The sequence below is a fragment of the Aricia agestis genome, chromosome 21, assembly GCF_905147365.1.
Source record: "Aricia agestis chromosome 21, ilAriAges1.1, whole genome shotgun sequence".
In the NCBI taxonomy this organism is placed as follows: domain Eukaryota; kingdom Metazoa; phylum Arthropoda; class Insecta; order Lepidoptera; family Lycaenidae; genus Aricia; species Aricia agestis.
Genome location: NC_056426.1, coordinates 9,530,480 through 9,550,297, shown reverse-complemented (window position 1 = coordinate 9,550,297; position 19,818 = coordinate 9,530,480). Strand labels below are relative to the sequence as shown.

At 38.7% G+C, this 19,818-nt stretch overlaps 1 protein-coding gene across 1 annotated transcript; it reads left to right on the top strand.

The window, feature by feature from the left end:
• The first annotated feature begins 4,147 nt into the window (after positions 1-4,147).
• On the top strand, positions 4,148-19,513 carry LOC121737895 (alpha-2B adrenergic receptor-like). The gene is made up of 5 exons (XM_042129627.1): positions 4,148-4,180; positions 6,418-6,567; positions 12,795-12,901; positions 15,238-15,373; positions 18,128-19,513. The coding sequence occupies exons 1-5, from the start codon at positions 4,148-4,150 to the stop codon at positions 18,725-18,727; spliced, it is 1,026 nt and encodes a 341-aa protein (XP_041985561.1). The 3' UTR covers positions 18,728-19,513.
• The last annotated feature ends 305 nt before the right edge of the window (positions 19,514-19,818 follow it).

Here is a 19,818-nt window from a genome sequence, read left to right as displayed (position 1 = left end):
TATAAATAATTCTATGACGCCCGCAACTCCGTTGAGGCAAAACTCGTTTATCGCGCGGGAACCGTACATTTATCTACGATAAAAAGTGTCCTATGTCCTTTCCCGGGACTTAAAGTATATCCATACCAAATTTCAGCAAAATCGGTTCAGTGGTTTGGGCGTGAAGAGACACACTTTCGCATGATATAATATTATTAATATGCATATTCCCCGTGGAAATATATTTTCCTATTTTTTCTATTACTTACTAACTTTTGTAATGACGACGTGAAGAGGTAGAACGTTTATACGTGGGAGAGCCATGCTTCGGGACGAATGGGCCGGCTCGACCGGATAAATACCACGTTCACAGAAAACCGGCGTGAAACAGCGCTTGCGCTGTGTTTCGCCGAGTGAGTGAGTTTACCGGAGGCCCAATCCCCTACCCTATTCCCTTTTCTACCCTCCCCTATTCCCTTCCCTTCCCTACCCTCCCCTATTACCCTATTCCCTCTTAAAAGGCCGGCAACGCACATGCAGCTCTTCTGATGCTGCGAGTGTCCATGGGCGACGGAAGTTGCTTTCCATCAGGTGACCCGTTTGCTCGTTTGCCCCCTTATTTCATAAAAAAAAAGTAGTTTTTTTGGATATTTTTAAATACTCTTTGCCCCTTTTTGCCAATATTTATCCTTAGATGGCGGTGACCGCCATTATAAAATGAAGCTGACAATGTAAGCTAAGCACTTAACCCAATACGACGCTTATTTCTCCGCAAAGGCCACTTCAACATCGCGACTCGTGCGATAACTTTTTACTATTATGTTAATCGTAATATTGTAAAGGATACTTTGGTTCATTTCCCTCGCAAAGTAGACACTTTGCAAAATGCAAAGATTTTGTTACAAACTAAATTTAGCACGCAACATTGACGTAAATCGTTTGTAACGCGGGAACCGTTCATTTTTGGGGTATGAAAACTATTTTTAGGGTTCCATAGTCCGTACTCAAAGGGTGAAACGGGATCCTATTACAAAGACTTCGTTGTCTGTCTGTCCGTCTGTCTGTCTCCAGGCTGTATCTCAAAAACCGCTACAGCTAGACATCTGAATTTTTCACAGATTTTGTATATCTGTTGCCGCTATAACAATAAACACTAAAAACAAAATAAAATTAATAATTAGGGGGGGGGTCCCATACATTAAACGTGATTTTTTGGTCTATTTTTGCTCTATAACGGAACCCTTCGTGCGCGAGTCCGATTGGCCAATTATTTATGATGATAAATACTTTCGTATTTACACTATTGTTTACATTAAAAAGTCGGTCCTGCGCCTGATCTCTCGCCAGTCGTGTCGGTCGTCCGTCCCACTGGGTTATGAGAGTAAAGGAATAGAGAGTGCTCTTGTGTACTGCGCACACACTTGGGCACTATAAATTACTCCTGCGTAGCTGACCTGGTTTCAATGAAACCGGCCACCGTCACCGAAACCGGTGTGGGAGCTATTATTATTATTATATTGTTTACATTATATTATTGAGTAGTTAATATTTCTAAATGAAGCCTGCAACTGCGTTGCACCAACATTCGTTTATCGCGTGGGAACCGCACATTTCTCCGGGATAAAAAGTATCCTATGTCCTTTCCCTTATTAGGATAAAATTGTTCGGCGGGCATCCGTTGTCTGATTGCCATAACACAAGTGTTTACTTAGCATGGGATTAGACGACGTGATGTACGCTACCTAGCTTTTATACTATTGTATAATAATATTATTGTATGCTTAATAAAGAATTTGAATTTGATTTTTTTTCCTAGGACTCAAAGTATCTCCATACCTCAGTAAAACCTTGCAATGGTTTGGGCGTGAAGGGGTAACCGGCAGACGAACTTGCGCATTTATATTAGTTAGTCTGTAGTATGGATTAACCTAATTTACAGTTTAACTAAGTTTATCTAGAAGCTCAGCACTGCATTTCAACACTCAGCACCTGAGGCAAAGTATTGTTGAAATTATAATAAACTGATTTAGTAACTTAGTTATCTCTAAATTTAACTATCTCTATAATCATGGTACCTTTCATAAAAACTAAGTAAAAGCAATAAAATATACTGAACCTCTAGTCACGACGTTTTCTTTATCGCTTCATTATAGAATTGCCGATGTATAGAACTGACATAAGCGTTCGATATTATGCAGTCGACATTTAACTCATGTCATGTCATATTCATACATTTTTTTATGAAATAAGGGGGCAAACGAGCAAACAGGTCACCTGATGGAAAGCAACTTCCGTCGCCCATGAACACTCGCAGCATCAGAAGAGCTGCAGGTGCGTTGCCGGCCTTTTAAGGGGGAATAGGATAATAGGGGAGGATAGGGATGGGAAGAGAAGGGAATAGGGGAGGGTAAGGAAGGGAATAGTGTAGGGGATTGGGCCTCCGGTAAACTCATTCACTCATCGAAACACAGCGCAAGCGCTGTTTCACGCCGGTTTTCTGTGAGAACGTTTTATTTCTCCGGTCGAGCCGGCCAATTCGTGCCGAAGCATGGCTCTCCCACGTATAACCTTTTATCAAAACTCAGTAAAAGCAATAAAATATACTGAACCTCTAGTCAATACGTTTTCTTTATCGCTTCATTATAGAATTGCCGATGTATAGAACTGACATAAGCGTTCGATATTATGCAGTCGACATTTGACTCATGTCATGTCAATTTCATACATTTTGATCGGCGATTCTATATAAAACGATAAAGAAAATGTCTTGGCTGAAGGCTTTGGTTATAAAACCTACAAAGATATTTTGCATGGACGACATTGTCTATGGTTTTTTTTGCAAAACATTTTGGGATTATCCAACTTGGCATAGTTTAATTTGGCCTAAAATACATTTTCTTTAGCCTACCACGTCACTTTTAACTTGTCATCATTTCAGAGTTAAGCTTATTTATATACGTCTAGCACAGCTTTTCCCAAAGTGGGCGATAACTCCCCCTTGTGGGCGCTGAAGTTCTGAACTCAGAAGGTGTGGGACCCAGAAAAAAAATATTATGGGCGTTGTGTAGCTTAGGGAATGATTTGTAATTTCATTTCATCTGGATGCATTTTAAATTGAAACAATGGGGGGCGCTAAAACATAATTTGTTGTCAAAGTTAGCAAAACTAGACAAATTAAGTTTGGGAACCCGTGGTCTAGCATTAGTTTAGGTGTTATATTTTTTAAAATAGCTTTTGTGAAGAAATAATTTTAGAAATTTTAAGTTTCCAACCTTTAAGTACCACAATTAAAAAAATAAAATGACTTCTAGGATAAAGCTATATAATAATAATCCAAAGCATCGATAAAAACTATCGATAAAAAATGTCGATATCGACAAAAAGTATCGACATCCCTACGACCGCTAAAAACGTTAACAGATTGATACAGAGTTCGAGCGGAGTCGGGCAGAAAGCATCTATTACGCTTAACCAAATCCGCTGTACTTAACTTTAGTCATTGCAAAATAGACTTTATTCCCTGTAAATAAGTTCCACGCGCTCGTTCAGTTTACCGTGAGTAATTTGACTCTTATTGTGAAGTACGTAGAGTTGGAAATCGCGGAGTTTGTGGAGGAAACTTGGCTCGCTTTTTCCCAATTTTGTTTGTTTCAAAACGATTTACTCTCATAAAGGGTGGAGTGACCCGAATGTTCGCATAGCGCGGTAAGATGGCAGTGAATCAGTAGTACAAATCTACACTAATACTAGCTGTCCCGGCAAACGTTTCTTTGCCATATAAAGTATTTCGCCCGTATTATTTTATTGAAGTGACTAAATATGTCACCATGGCAACGTCCATCGTTATCCCGTCGCACAAACAATGGTCGCCGTCAGTCTCCAGTTGTAAAAATTATTTATTCAACAAATGCACTTATCATTCCCAGACCCACTGAATATGGGTTAAAATCAGTAAAGCCGTTTCGGAGGAGTACGCGGCCTAACATTGTGAACGAGAATTTTGTATATAAGATAATATAGAGGTAAAGTTAGTTTCAAGGGTTCCGTAGTCAACAAGGGACCCTTATGGTTTCGGTCTGTCCGTCTGTCTGTCTGTCTGTCTGTATGTCTGTATGTCTCTCCGCGGTTTTTCTCCGAGACTATAAGGCCTACAAAGCTGTACTTCGGCATGAATGTACATCTTAATGTCGCCAACAAAATGGTAAGTAAATATATAAAATCTTTTAAAAATGTTTTTATGGTACCTCCCATACACATCAAGGGGGGGTGGTTTATTTTTTCCGCGTCCACTCCACCGTTTTTTTTTTTTTAATATTACGAGTATTCATAGACGACCTCTGTGGCTCAGTGGTAAGCGCGTTGGTAGCTCAAGCCGGGGGTAGCGGGTTCGAATCCCGCCGACGGAACAAAAAGTTTTCAATGTTCCCGGGTCTGGATGTGTATTAAATATGTGTATCATATAATAAAAATCTTAAATTTATGTACTTATAGTATAAAAGTATTAAATATATTTCCGTTGTCTGGTACCTGTAACAAAACTCCTTTAGGTACTTAGTACGGGGCCAGACTGACGTGGTGTGAAGCGTCCATAGATATTATAATTACTATTATTATTATTCACAGACCCTTTTCCGATTTAGGGTTCCATTTGTGAGATATGAAGTTTTAAAGTGGAAAAAATCGTTAAAGTCCAGTGTCCTTCGTTGTGAATTTTGAATGAACCTTATATTCAATTTTGGTAGTCTCGCTAAAACTCAAGAACGGCTGAACCGATTTGGCTAATTTTAGTGTTGAAATAGCCGTGGAAGTCCAGGGAAGGCTTATATTAGGAGGTGGTATGAAGTTCACCGGGTCAGTTATAAATATTTTAGGCTAGGCGAAGGCTTCCATCAGCAGGCGTAGCATAGTCACCATAGAAACGATTTCTTTCTACGGAAGAATAGAGAAAGTGATAGTTAGACAAGACAAACTGACAGTTAGACAATGGAAATCCGCCATTTTGTCGATAAGATCTGTCAGTTTGTCGATTATTTCCCATGTCTACTGTTGTTATGCTAGCCCTGCTGGAGGGCCAGCCTTTACAACTATAAAATTTACCTATTATAATACTGTTTGTCTGTCGGTCTATCCACAACTTGCATCTCCACAGTGACTGACAAACATACTTTCACATTTTTATACAAATGCGAAGTTTGTTAGCATAAAAGTACAATTTTATTTTATAAAAGTAAATGAATCTAAACAATAAGATTTATTCTAAGAAATTCCAAGATTTTCTCGAGACCTATTTAGAGGTTAAGATATTATGCGGATGACTTACTTTTTATTGTGAAGTCTAAATTGTATTTCTATTACGGTCAGGCTATACAGCGGAGGCTTTAGTTTATTTATTTATTTACCTACTTGTTATTTTATAGGCAAACTATTATTTAGAATTAAAAGTGATACATAATCTACCCTGTAGAAGTGAATAACTAAAATTTTGCGTTGTGGGTCGAAAACAAGTAAAACTCTCTCTCCCAAAAATGCTCTTATTTTTGTAATCTTATGAGAGCACTTTGGAACTAGCATAATATTATACTGTGTATTTTATGGGGGTTAAAATTTTTAATTAATTTTCATTCTCAGGTCTCGAACCCATTGTTTAATATCTCTTTTTGGACCAAAAATATATTTTTAACTGAACAAAATTTCTTGACAGGGGTTGAGAATTTTAATCCCTTTTCCCCCAGCGGGGCTAAAATGGTCGCATTTTGCAATTCCTCTAAAATCAATTCAGAAACTGAATCGTCAAAACGGTCAAATTGACGAATGTCAAAATATTTTTTTTTATTATTCATAATATTATGATTCTCCAAAGCGACCATTTTAGCCCCGCTGGTTTATCATTCTTTGTTAACCTTCGCTTGTTCGTGGTCAAACTAAAGAGTTTAGGGGGGTGAAAATTTTAACCCCCTTTTTTGACCTAAGATATTAAATCTTTGTTAGCTGTCGTTTTTTTAAGGCAGGACTTTTAAACTATCTCCACTATTTTTTGACAGAGGTTGAACATTTGAATCCTTCTCTTTTTACCCCGATGTCGAACCCTTCATGAACTATCTTTGTTGTAGACTGTGTTTTTTTTTATGAAATAAGGGAGCAAACGAGCAAACGGGTCACCTGATGGAAAGCAACTTACGTCGCCCATGGACACTCGCAGCATCAGAAGAGCTGCAGGTGCGTTGCCGGCCTTTTAAGAGGGAATAGGATAATAGGGGAGGGTAGGGATGGGAAGGGAAGGGAATAGGGGAGGGTAGAGAAGGGAATAGGGAAGGGGATTGGCGAAACACAGCGCAAGCACTGTTTCACGCCGGTTTTCTGTAAGAACGTGGTATTTCTCCGGTCGAGCCGGTCCATTCGTGCCGAATGAAAATTTTAATCCCCTCTTTTCACCCCCAGGTGTCGGACGACATCGGGTACGTGGTGTACTCGGCGCTCGGCAGTTTCTACATCCCCTCGTGCATCATGGTGTTCGTCTACATCAGGATATACTTCGCGGCAAAGGCGAGAGCGCGGCGAGGGATCAGGAAGAACCCTCGGTCGAGACCGGTGAGTGGTGACGGTGGACGGTTTCATTGGAGACCAGGCCAGCATCAGAATTATAGTGCCCAAGTGTGGGTGCAGTAAACAAGAGCACTATCTTCTTTTACTCAGTAGCCCTAGCATGGCCACCAGTAGAAATGCGAAAGTATAGACAAACTGTGGAGATAAACTTAAGGTAGGTAAGGTTCCGATCTTTTTCGTTCCGAAAAATTCAATTAAAATGGCACTTTATGACAGAGAGCGTCCGTGGCCTAATGGGTAGACCTTCCGTTCGCACTCCTAGAGGGTGCAGGTTCGAACCCGGCTGGAGGCGTGTACCAATGAGACATTTTCTGATCTCAAGTACATAATACGGACGCTCGTACGGTGAAGGAAAACATCGTGAGGAAACCCGCACATAGTTGGTCCCAGACGTATTGACTAGTTCTTTCCTCTGGACTAGGCCGACTATGATGCGAGAATGCCGTATGCGCTTGGGCAACCATACGGACATTTAAAAATCTTGTCCCAGGCACTACAGTATTTGAGGAGTGGTTACTTCGCTCTGAAAAATACTGTATAGATCATCCACAACGGATGTAAAGGCCTAGTTTTTTATGACAGACTATAGTCCTAAAAATTCAAATAATATCCTACTCTATGACAGACTACTATAGTCTGTCATAAAGTGGCATTTTAATTGCATTTTTGTCGGTCGCGATTAGCCGCGTTAAAAATCGGAACGGCACCTTAAGTTTATGTCCACAGTTTGTCTATACTTTCGCATTTCTACTGGTGGCCATGTTAGGGCTACGGGACTTTGGTTGGGACAATGCATGCTGATCACCTGATTGTCTGACAAGATTATCCATGCGTTCTTCGTTACGTAAAAAGTCCTGCTCTCTTGCGGGTCGTATCGTTTTAAGTCCTACTGTGTTACAACAGTAAAGGAGTCTGCTCTAGTGGACTGCGCACACATTTGGACACTATAATATCCTGCATATCTGATTGCATTTCAATAAAATCGGTGCCATGACTTCCAAGGCATTATGTATGTGAACTTATTAATACTGTGAAACCTAATTAATTCCGTTAAAAAAGCGTCCCAAAAACATTTTTAATTAAAGAGCATATATCGCAATTTGTAAAGAAATTCTATTAATTCTCTGTACATTTATAATTCTCCGTCTCAGACTTGATGTTATTATGTAGCTGCCAACATCATACGTGACTGTTATAAAAAAATATATCTTAGGAATTCTGAAACAAAGCTTTCTAAGCATATTCAGTTTTTTTATATATTTTCGTGTTTAAAATTGTATTGCCATAGCTATAAAGAAAGAAAAATTAATTAAATAAGTAATTTCGATAATAGTAATTAGGTTAAAATATCTAGGCGGCTTATAGCTTTTAGATCATGCAACATAAATGGAAGAGGAATGTGCAGTGTTCGATATAAAAAAACTAGGCCTGATCTGAACTGAACTGTTGTGGATGATTTATACCGTATTTTTTAGAGCGAAGTAACCACTCCTCAAATACTGTAGTGCCTGGGACAAGATTTTTAAATGTCCGTATGGTTGCCCAAGCGCATACGGCATTCTCGCATAGTCGGCCTCGTCCAGAGGAAAAAACTAGTCAATACGTCTGGGACCAACTATGTGCGGGTTTCCTCACGATGTTTTCCAAATTTTTCGCTCGCGCATTATTTATTTAAATAGCGGCGTGGTCGCGCTGTTATTTACATACACAGAAATAAATCAAGATAAAACGGCTAAGCGGGGAGTACGCGTGTTTCAATCTTGCACAAGCGTGCAAGATTCGTTGAACGTTCATTCAGTCAGCGCGCACATCTCGACTTGATTACACCGGAGCGGTTGTGCAAAAATGCCTCATTGTGCAGTGTCTAATTATAAAAACAAAAGTACGAAAGTGACGTATTTCTTTCCACGGGTAAGTTATTTGTCCCAACTAAATGCAAATCAAAAATTGACACGAGCGATTCCTTAGCAACGCATGCGCGTCGCTGTTCTATCTTAATTTATTTCTGTGTTTACATACAATTGCTTGTTACCTCGCCGTGTAGCCGCCAAGCCGCGCGTTTAGGCGGACGCATGTAAATCGAGCCTAAAGTCTCTTTGGTGGAGCGAGGAGTAACCTTAACCGTTTTTAAAGGTGTTTTGACCGGAGTCTATCCATTTATTAGCGCTTATATTGGCTTACGATATTGAACAACGCTATTGGAAACGAAACTTTTGTCAAAAACTAAAAAGCCTCAAAAACTAAGCAAAACTGTTTTATACGGAACCTTTTAATCGCGGTTCCGACTCGCTCCTGCTCGCTTTTTATATTTAACGATGTATGCTACTTACTACTTACGCAATATTAAGGACGAAGCGAACGTGCGTACGAAATAATTATTGGAAAAGTTGAAGAAATCGAATTTGTCAATGTCATTTTGACAGTGACAGATCTGAGACATCAATATCAATTCGACGGATAATAATTTGCCTCATGTGTGACTCCGCCGCGAATTTTAAGATTAATTATTATTTGCCAAAGAAGAAGGGGCACTTCGTGCCCACCAATATAGCACTCTCAGACATATACCAGATGAAAGGGCTTGAAAAGTTTAACTTTTTATTGAACGACGAAAATCTCTAAACCATGGGAGAAAAAAAGTAATAAAAAATACCTTGTATTATTGCATCAATTTATAGTGTTGCTGGCAATTATTTCTGGAAAGTAATCGTATATGGCAAACTTCAGGAAAGTGTTGTATTTTAGTAACTATAGCTTGGGTACGGCTTCCATACAAAAATGCCCCTTATTCTTTGAGAAAATATATGCGAGAAATTATGAAGTTAATTTGCAAAGCGTCAAAGATTCATTAAAAAGAAGCAAAATATCGACGGGTGCAAAGTAAAAAAAGTCATCTGCAATTTTGAGTTTTTCGTTTTTTTGTAGAAACTAGCTTAAAATATCATGTTCTACAACATAACAAAAACAAAAATTCAAATATCACCTTATTTCTGGTACTTTTGTCACGTAAAAGAAGACATCTACTCCTGTTTTGTGAAATTGCACGACGTAGATGCGGATAACTACCGCTGGTCGTCTATACGCGGGACGCGCGGGGTTAATGTTATGCGGCATAAGCGGCTATCTGCCATATAGCTTTTTCTACGTTGCGATTGTGATTTAGATGTCTCAATTTACTTTTGTAAATTAGTATTGTTTGTTATGTTTATGAGTACCTTTCTATGTTAATTCTTATTGTTATTATATTAATTGACTTCTAATTTCTTTCTGTTATTTTTACTGTTGTTTCATGTTCAGAAAGTCCAAAACAACTTTTTAAAGAAGTTGAAAGTTTCCAGAACATAAACGATAGATTTATCGAGCAAAATACTGTGTTGCCCGATGAAGAATTATTGAACTTCTATAGAAAACCTTGATGTATCAGCGATGAATACAAATGAATATAAGTTAACTTCGTAAGATAAGTCCCCATGATCTGAATACTCTGGGCCAGTCACACCAGTTCACTCTCAGTCTAAAATATAAAATGATTTTGAAAATTTGGATGTCGATCTAAGCAAATTATTAAATACGCCAACGCCCTCAGAATACAATTCATCACTTCAAGTCCGCCGCGTCCATTATCAGTATTAGATCAAAATATTATGTCTTTTTTATTAAACAGATAGTTTGATCTCATATAATCTATGACCTGCTTGAGTTTATTAACTCATATATCGAGCCATCGAGTATATTATCCCTCTCAAACTGTGAATCTTCTAAAGACAACACCATTGATACTTCTTCGGCAGTGGAGGCATCAAGTGAATATTCTACGCCTTCCTCGTTAAACGGTAGAAAAAGACGTCAGTTCAATATTGATCTAAAGAAAAGGCGATTGAGAAATAAAGACACGTGTATTGACACGAGACGTAAATTACGACAAAATTTAGGTACACAATTACATCAGTCCAGAAATGGGAAATTGCAACCTGCAAAACATCATACTCCGGCATTTGCAAGTTTAACTGTAGCGCAAAAATATCTCGCGAAGTTTTCCTTTTAACTTATCTTTGACCGGTTTTAGGATCTCTGTGATCATGAAAAGCAATTGAGAAATCGTTGAAATAAAATTTCATTTTGTGTTCTAAATCGTATACATTCCTCCGATGGTATAAAACGTCCGGCGATGCTTATGATGTTATAATGAACCCATCATGATCACAATTCACAAGTGCCAAGTACAAAGACTTACTCGTAATAAGCCTCTGCCTAAATTATAATAATTTACAACATAGTTCCTGTACTGATAATGATACTGAATACTTTTTAAATTAGTTTTAAAGTAATTAAAGTATTGACACAGAATTTCATTTTTGTTGTGAGAAATTACGATTTATACGAAAGTAAATGAATGATTCCTAAGTATATCCAAACTAATATTAAAATGGGAAAGTATGTTTGTTTATTTATTTATTTGTTTGTTTGTCCTTTCACGCTCTAACTAAGAAACTAATCGTATTGTTTTTTGGCATAAACTTATTTGAAAAGATGAAACCGCCTATGTTACTAGGCTACTTTTGGTCTTGGAATAACATCATGTTTCTAAGGGAGCTTACAGGAATATTTTCATTTTACGCGATTTTCAAATTCCACGCGAGCGAAGCCGCGAGCAAAAGCTAGTATTTCATATTTTAACTTCCTTCTAAATCGTGGACCTTGCACCGAATCGACAACGTAGAAAACGATATCTATGCAATTATGTTCTGAACTTGGTGTTTTTAAGGTGTAAAACGGGCATTAACTACATATTTTAATAATATAAAGTGTTACACTTTACGTAGGTACTGATAATCGCACTAGTAATCGGTAAAAATACTTTAATAAATATAATTTTTAATTCCCACGTAGAAACGACCAAGTGGTAGTTAACTCAGTTGTCATATTTTCAAGCGCAATGTAGATGCAGACAACTACAATATCTCGTAAATTAAACATAAATAGAAGAAATTAAATATACATGTAGATTAATTTATAAATAATGAAACAACGATGAAAATTTCAATAAATTTGATTGGAAATTGACAAAATGGGAGCATTTTTTCCTATTATGCGCTCTCCTGAAAAGTAGCTGTTTTGTAGATGACTCTTTTTACTTTGCACCCGTCGATATGTCGAAACTTTCAAAGTTGAGTATCAAGTTCGTTGTTTGCATTTTCGGAAGGAGTTTGGTTTTTACTCGACCGTCCCAGAAGGGTTATGTATTTCAAGAGTACAAAACATACAGAATTTTTAGTAATACTTTTGCGACCGTATAGAATTATTTCAAATCGCCAAACCGTTTTTGAGGGTCAATTCAGACCGCAAAGCGACGCGTAGATGCATTTCTAAATTTGTATGTATTTGACAGATTAGCAAGACGACTTTTTTTTTTTTATATAAAATAAGGGGGCAAACGAGCAAACGGGTCACCTGATGGAAAGCAACTTCCGTCGCCCATGGACACTCGCAGCATCAGAAGAGCTGCAGGTGCGTTGCCGGCCTTTTAAGAGTAGGGTAATAGAATAGGGTAATAGGGGAGGGTAGGGATGGGAAGGGAATTGGGGAAGGTAGGGAAGGGAATAGGGTAGGGGTTAGGGGATTGGGCCTCCGGTAAACTCACTCACTCGGCGAAACACAGAGCAAGCGCTGTTTCACGCCGGTTTTCTGTGAGAACGTGGTATTTCTCCGGTCGAGCCGACCCATTCGTGCCGAAGCATGGCTCTCCTACGTATATACGTCTCACGCAATTGAAGTCTGTCAATTCGATACAAATTTAGAAATGCATCTACGCGTCGCGTTGCGGTCTGAATTGACCCTTGAACTTTATAGAAACGACGGGACAATCGTCCGTCGGGCCCGCGGGTGGTCTAATGCTGGCTTCTCACGGCGCGCCAGCTTGAGCCACGCGCCGTGTGAAGGAAAGGAAAAGAAAGGAAGGAGGTGGCTCGAAATGGCGCAGGCTGGCTCAAGCAGGCGTATCCGATCCGATTGAAGTCGGTAACTTCAAAAGCGCGGCTCGGCGCTCGTGATATTATGCGCCATGAGAACGGGCGGCGCGGACTCGCCTCTTGGCTCGTGCTAGCTCGTACAAATCAGCTCGGCGCGGCGCGGCTCGTGATATTACGCGATGTGAGAAGCCAGCATAAGATATGTTTTGTTTTTTTTTTTTAACTTCAGAATTTTTTTTTCAGAACGAGCAACAGACGAGCTTCACGAACGCGCCGAAGGGGACGCGGCCGATGCCGTCGTCGTCCAACTTGGCCATGCCGAGCGGCGATCCTAGTTCTAATAATAATAGGTGAGTTGGTCAAGTCCTTGTTTCTTCACGTTGATCCTACCTATTGCTGGAACTTGGCCTGCGCACTTCCGTGCGCTTAGATTCTCTTGGCCCAAGAGCCAGAGGCAGCCACTTTTAGCAATTCATAAAAGCTGAAAGTTTTGTCTGCTTCCTGCCAAATTTTTTCCAGGGCTTGTGTATTATTAGGAGAGTCCATTTAACCAAAAAAAAATTGGGTGTTATTTTTTTAACGACATTTTATCCCATTTAAAATCGTTGCAGAACGGTCACTCGTGGCGGAGGGTATAAGCGGGGGTACGTGGAGGGAGTCGCGCGCGGGGGCACGTCACGCGCGCGCGTCGTGTCCATTAATTGTGGTGTTTTTTAGGATAACTTTCGGAAGCTATTTGTCAACATTTTAGTACTGAGTGACTATAAAAGAAAAAATACGTGTATTTTTATTTTTAACAAGGATTAATGTATCAAAATTTGGCAGGAAGGTTTAATTGCATCCTGTATATTGTTTCCTATAATAGGAAACTCTAGTTGCTGTCGTACTTACCTTTATAGAGGTAAGAACGACCAGCTATGGATGATGAGTTGAGATGAGATGAGTTTCGCCCATTCAGAAATAAAAATACAAGAATATTTCCGATTTCTTTACATATCTTTACACTGTGCAATGCTACTTGTCTCATTTATTATTATCTGTAATACCTTTCTATAAAAATATTGTTTTATTAAAAAATTTAAATCGTAATGAAGAAGAAAACTATAAAAATATATTTTATTCACTGTTTAACATTTTCGTAATAAAAAAACAAAAGCGAAGCATTATCCTTTTACCATTATGAAAAAATGCTCTCATTTTGTATGCATATTGCATATCTTTTGATTTTAGTAATTAACATATTTTTTGTAATATTTCACGCTGGTAATACAGTATATTATTGTCATACAGTATATTAGTATAGCCTCATAATTAAACTCGCTTGGTCGACCTTACCACGGGGCCAAACGTCAGTCTGGCCCCGTGGTATGTACCTGAAGGACTTGTGTTACGGCCTACGGGTACCAGACAACGAAAATATATTAAAAAATATTTTTGTACTGCACGTATATATTTATCACACACATATTTTTTTTAACTTTTTGTTTCGACCGAGATTCGAAAGGACCGCGCTTCGTTCTCAACTATAACTGAGCCACAGAGGTCGAGTTGGTCTACTGTTATGGTTTATGTTGTGGTATTATGTGAATATTCATATTTTATTTAAAGCGCGACGCCTTAAAATGTTATATTAGCAAGTCATATTGTAGTTTTCATACCTCATTTAAAATTTACATTCATTTTGGTCGAGTTTTTTGTTAATTTGCAATTTTAATGGATACTTGAGACTCGAACAACTTAACACTATTGCATTTTATAATACAAAAAGCTTTGCAATACGATGGAGCTGGCATAAGGTGCTTTTGAGAGTACAGCGCTCCCAAAGTGATAATGCGCATAGAATTTTTCGTAATTTGTCGGCAAGCGCTGTTTTAAACTTAACTTTAAGAAAAACAGCGCTTTGAAGCGACATAGAGGCGCCTGACGTTGCTTGGACGTTACCATGGTAGCGCCGCGATGGCTTCCCGGTGAGTTTAGCACATTGACGGACCGGCGACAGCGGACAGCCACCGGCTATATGATATATTTAAGTACTTCTATTTCCTTTGAACAAGGTGCAAAATGCAAGTGCATTGTTTGGGGCTCTTACGTTTCATAGATTCGGGTGTTTTCGTGATTACGACAGTTAGCGAAGATTTGCATGCGCATTATTAATTTGGGAGTACTGTATGTTTGTATAATAATTATATCTATGGCATATTCTAGGGCCAATCATTTTTAGAGCTGTCTAGTAAATCTATACTAATAATTATTATAAACGCGAAAGTCGCGATAGACGTCTGTCTGTCTATCTGTCTACCTTTTTACGCCCAAACCGCTGTACCGATTTTGCTGAAATTTGTTATAAATATATTAATATGTACTTTGAGTCCTGAGACAGGCGTGAGCTCACTAGGTGACTATTGTATTCTACTTAGCTATTGTAATGACGGTGTTTGAAATTAGTTTTGCCACCAGGTGCCGCTACGTAGCATTAGGGCCTATCGTGCCAAACTGCTGTCATGTTATGTCACAATATAGCTGTAATGTGTCACGATAATATGTTTATTTGACACGATAGACCCTAAGGCTACATAGCGGCACCTGGGCAAATAGAATTATTTAAAACCCCCTCGTTGTTGGAAATAAACATTTATTTATTTATTTAAACTTCTGTTTCCCCGTCTAATACTCTTCTTCTGTACAGGGAGGGTCAAATATCGACGATAGAGACGCAGCAGGTCGCGATACCGACGGTGACGTGCGACTTCGCGTCAGACATCAGCACCAGCGAGGCCGGGGAGACGCCGCACCAGGTGGAGGAGAGGAAGGACACCCTCAAGGTAAACATACCTTTTTTAACTCTCAACAAAAAAGATGGACGGCAGCACGTGCGAGGCAGTGGAGACGCTGCACCAGGCTGAGGAGAGGAAGGACACCTTAAAGGTATACATACCTTTTTTAATACTCGACAAAAAAAAGGAGTAAGAGCACTAGCGAGGCAGGGGAGACGCTGCACCAAGCTGAGGAGAGGAAGGACACCCTAAAGGTATACGTACCTTTTTAACCCCCCACAGAAAAGGAAAGCAGCACCAGCGAGACCAAGAAATACGACGCACCAGGCTGAGGAGAGGATGGATATACTCCTTGAGTATACGTTCTTTTTTAACCTCCCATAAAAAACCCTCAAGGTACACCCTTTAAATTCTTAACCTTCGACAAAAATTAGAGTAAGTTTTACGTGGTCAACCCCCTCAAGGTAACATAACCTAACCTAACCCCTAGGCCAGGAAGACACCGCACCAAGCTGAGGAGAGATCCTACCCTCAAGTTTTTTTTTTAAACCCCCCACAAAAAACCCTCAATCGTCGACCTAATACCCTTTGTATTGGGCCGACGCGGAGGTTTTCTCTCCGATAAATACTTTTAAATGTTATGTCTAACCAAAGACGAGTCTTGACTAACTATCGAATATAGAAATCATGATAAAAATTTATGAAATGCGCTCCTAATAATATCAGATATGACGAAACGGAATTGAATAAAGATGTACAGTGGATTTGGCAAATCTCGCTCTCCAACGAAGGCTACCCTGAAATATTAAGTCAGGCTAAGTAGAGCCGAGCTGACTGAATAATAAATGCCATCTCGTTTTCAATTTACTCAGGTGAGGGCGATGAAACGATAAAAACGCTAAAAGCATTCATTTACTTTAAATGCGACAACAATTATTGCTTTTTTTTCTCTTTGAATAGAAATAAACGGCAAGAGACTCAATGCATCTTGATAAATGCATTTCCTAATGGACGTCGGGCGGGAATAAAAATGGCCGCAAACTTGAAAAGGATATTCGTCTGTATTCCTTCGCCTTTGTAACTGGTCGGTTAGAAAGAAAAAATAAAATAAAAAGAAATTGATTTCGCGATTGTTTTGAATTTGGAATGATTGTTTTTTTTTAATACCGATCTTGATTGCGTTTTGCCACGTTAGAATGGACATTTAAGTTTTTTTTTTATCCCAGATTAATTATTTTTATAATCATAGGAAAGAAAGAGATTGTCTTATTAAATGTTACTTTCCAATTTTTGTGTTTCACTTCTTTTGTGCCACTAATATGTTAAGGCTTTGGATTCCAGTAATTATTGTTTTTAAATATTATTGTGCATTTTGCCGCAACGGAGTTTAATTTTTTTATCCTTATTGCCATCTTAATGATTTAGAATATGCCACAAAAGAGTATTACTTGTTTTTAGCCGCATTTTTCTTCTTTACGACCGGTTACATCCTCATCGGCGCTATGTAATCTTGCCAAATCTTTTCATTTGAATCTTTTTTTATTTACGCAGATTTATAAGGTAAAAGTAATTTTGTGAGAATGCGTGGAATTTGTTCGGTTGCACACCTGTGTCTCGGTCGGATTTGGACGAAGGTGTTGGTTAGAATTTTCACATATTTGGAAATAGTTGACTTTGATATTCTTTTTTTCGTAAGTTGCTACGACTTAAAATGTTTGTTGTAGTGGAATTGTGGGAGAAATAAAAGTTGTAGGATAAGAAAGGGTATTAGCTAATAAGAAGTAACTTCATATATGGCGTGCAACCGTACATTTTTCGCAATAGAAATAAATGTCTCAATAGCTATATCGACACTGTGCCTTTTTTGTTCATCAAGGGCATGCGTTATAGCGCAGTCAACAGCGCACGTGAGGTATGCCCGTGGCGCATGCACTCTGACTGTATCCAAAACTTTAGCTTAGTTTTTTTTTACTGGAATTTCTTATGACCAAATAACTGGCATATATTCCACCCAGTAAGGGAGATCGCAGACCGCACACTTTTTGATCTTCGTTTGGTCGCTTCGTTCGTCGTCTGCGATCTCCCTATAAAGTTCTCGTCGCACATGTTACAATAAGCTGACAGACACTGCAACTGAACAAAAATGACAATGTTGGCGTTGCGTTTCGTTGGCGATCGACATCGATTGTCAATTTCTCAAGCAAGATAACCATCAGGTTATCTTGGTGATCCATCATAGTCCAACGTGAAGAAGGGTCTTTAGAAAGTCTAAAACTTGAGGCCTCACAGTAATCTAAGTCCAACGAAGTGTGTTCTCTCCGGGGATCGATAAATATTAGTAAAACGTAAATTATTCATGAGTTAGAGTTATGAAATTGCCGTAATGTCTCGAGGATTGTAAGCTGATTTACGATGGAGAACATACAATCAGCATCAGCTTTTAAAGTGTAGACTGTGTTAAGCTATCTAATATTATATTCTATGCTATTGGTAGAATATTAATGTGTCTGGAAAAATCTCCTGCAAAGTATAAATGAACATACTCCTCATTATTATATTATATTTTTTTTATGATAACAACATTTCTACATGCACAAAAATTAGATTCTGTTTATTTTCTGTGTCCCTTCCAGTGAGTTCCAGGAAAAGACCATGCTGTGTCCTTCTTCGAAATTCAAATAATCTCCACATCTCTCTAAATAAAAAAACTGTTTAAATCGTTAAGATAATGGACATGCAAATTTCAAATTATTATATTTTATAAAGTTCTTGTAGATTCTTACACGAAATTTGGTATTCCAGGTGGTGACGTCAGCGCAGGTGACGAGGAATCCCCTGGCGGCGTGTCCATACCGGAGTTCCACCTTATCCGTGAACGGGGAACTCCAGCTGCAGTCACAGAGGACCAGGGCACCAAGTGTAGCCATCGACACCGACATGGTCTCAGAACTGGAGCCGTCCTCCTCCGATTCGGGGGTGGTTTCAAGATGTGCGGTGGTTAAACCCTTAAAATTGAGGATATGTCAGCCAATTTTCGGCAAGAAGGCGGACTCCTCGAGAAGACAGGAGAAATCCCAGCCGACCAAAGCGGAGTTGGAACCGGCGTTGCCGAAACAGCATAAACCGAGAGACCCGGAGAGGGAGAAGAGAAGATTGGCGAGAAAGAAGGAGAAGCGAGCAACGCTTATCCTCGGCCTCATAATGGGGAGTTTCATAGCGTGCTGGCTGCCGTTCTTCTTTCTCTATATCCTGAAGGCGGCCTGTCGTCGCTGCCTCATCCCAGGCAGCGCTTTTGCGATAGCATTCTGGCTAGGCTACATGAATTCGGTATTAAATCCGGTGATATACACGATATTCAACAAGGACTTCCGAAGGGCGTTCAGGAGGATATTGTTCAAGTGATGTTTCGCCTACCTGTGCTGCTACCGATGCGTCGCCAACAGAATCATGTTGGCTCAGGAGAGGGCAGCACCGGGTTTGTACAATTATCGTTGAGTTGGTGGAGTTGGGTTCGCTTGTTGTGTACATAAATTAGGTTTACTTTGCGTGGGTGTGGTTTGATTGTGTTTGGGACTTGAAAGTTTTCATTGTGTTCTGTCTCGCTTACACTATCATGACACTGAAATGACGGGAATTTAAAAAAATGATGACAATAAAAAATATTGTCAATTTCATCGACAGGACCGTATTTGAAACAACTTTTATCTTCGATTTTTCTCTTTAGCGACGAAACTCGGTTTTTGACACCTTATCGACTCCATGCCATTGGGACATAACATTTATCATTGCAAAAAGCTTAGTAAATTTTATTAATGGAAAAGAACCAAACGACAATCAAATCATACTTTTTACTTGTCTTCTTAAATTAGTAGTAAAACGACGCTCGTTTGGCGATGTCAGTGTTTTAAAAAAAAAACTGACATGCCAAAACGTAGCCCAAAGTATACTGCAACACTGAAGGATTTGAAAAAAATAATTGTAAATTCCAAATATCCTATTGTAAAAAGGAATTGTGTAGATGACGGCCATTTTCTTTTATTGACGTTTAGTTTTTTTTATGCGTACTGAAAACGTGCAAAGGACTTCGTCCAATCGTCTTAATGCTAATTTAGTTTAATTAAATGTATTTTTATTTGGCTAATCTAAGTATTCATTATTATAAAAGTTGTTTAGCTAAGTGTGATTTTTTGTCTCTTTGCTCTTTATATCGTTGTTATTCATAAAATTATTTTTACCTTTATTACAAGTTGTTAAAGTGTAAACATATTGTTTATTAGAAAGATATTATCTATATATTTAGGCGTAAATATATAATACTTTTAGGCTGTGCAGTCTTTTACGTGTAAAAAAATATTAGTGTAAAAATTTAAATTCGGAATGGCCGTCTTGGTAGTCGTAGGTTTTTCGCTTGTAATAAATTTTAATGCAATATTAAACTTAAAAAATATACGCTTATATTCGTACAAACTATCTATATATAAGTAGAGATATTG

Bases quoted from the DNA above. Each gene is read 5' to 3' on its own strand.
- LOC121737895 (XM_042129627.1), top strand. From the start codon at position 4,148: ATGAATGTACATCTTAATGTCGCCAACAAAATG. The intron at 4,181-6,417 runs GTAAGTAAATAT...TTTCACCCCCAG, and splicing joins TTAATGTCGCCAACAAAATG to GTGTCGGACGACATCGGGTA. The intron at 6,568-12,794 runs GTGAGTGGTGAC...TTTTTTTTTCAG, and splicing joins AGAACCCTCGGTCGAGACCG to AACGAGCAACAGACGAGCTT.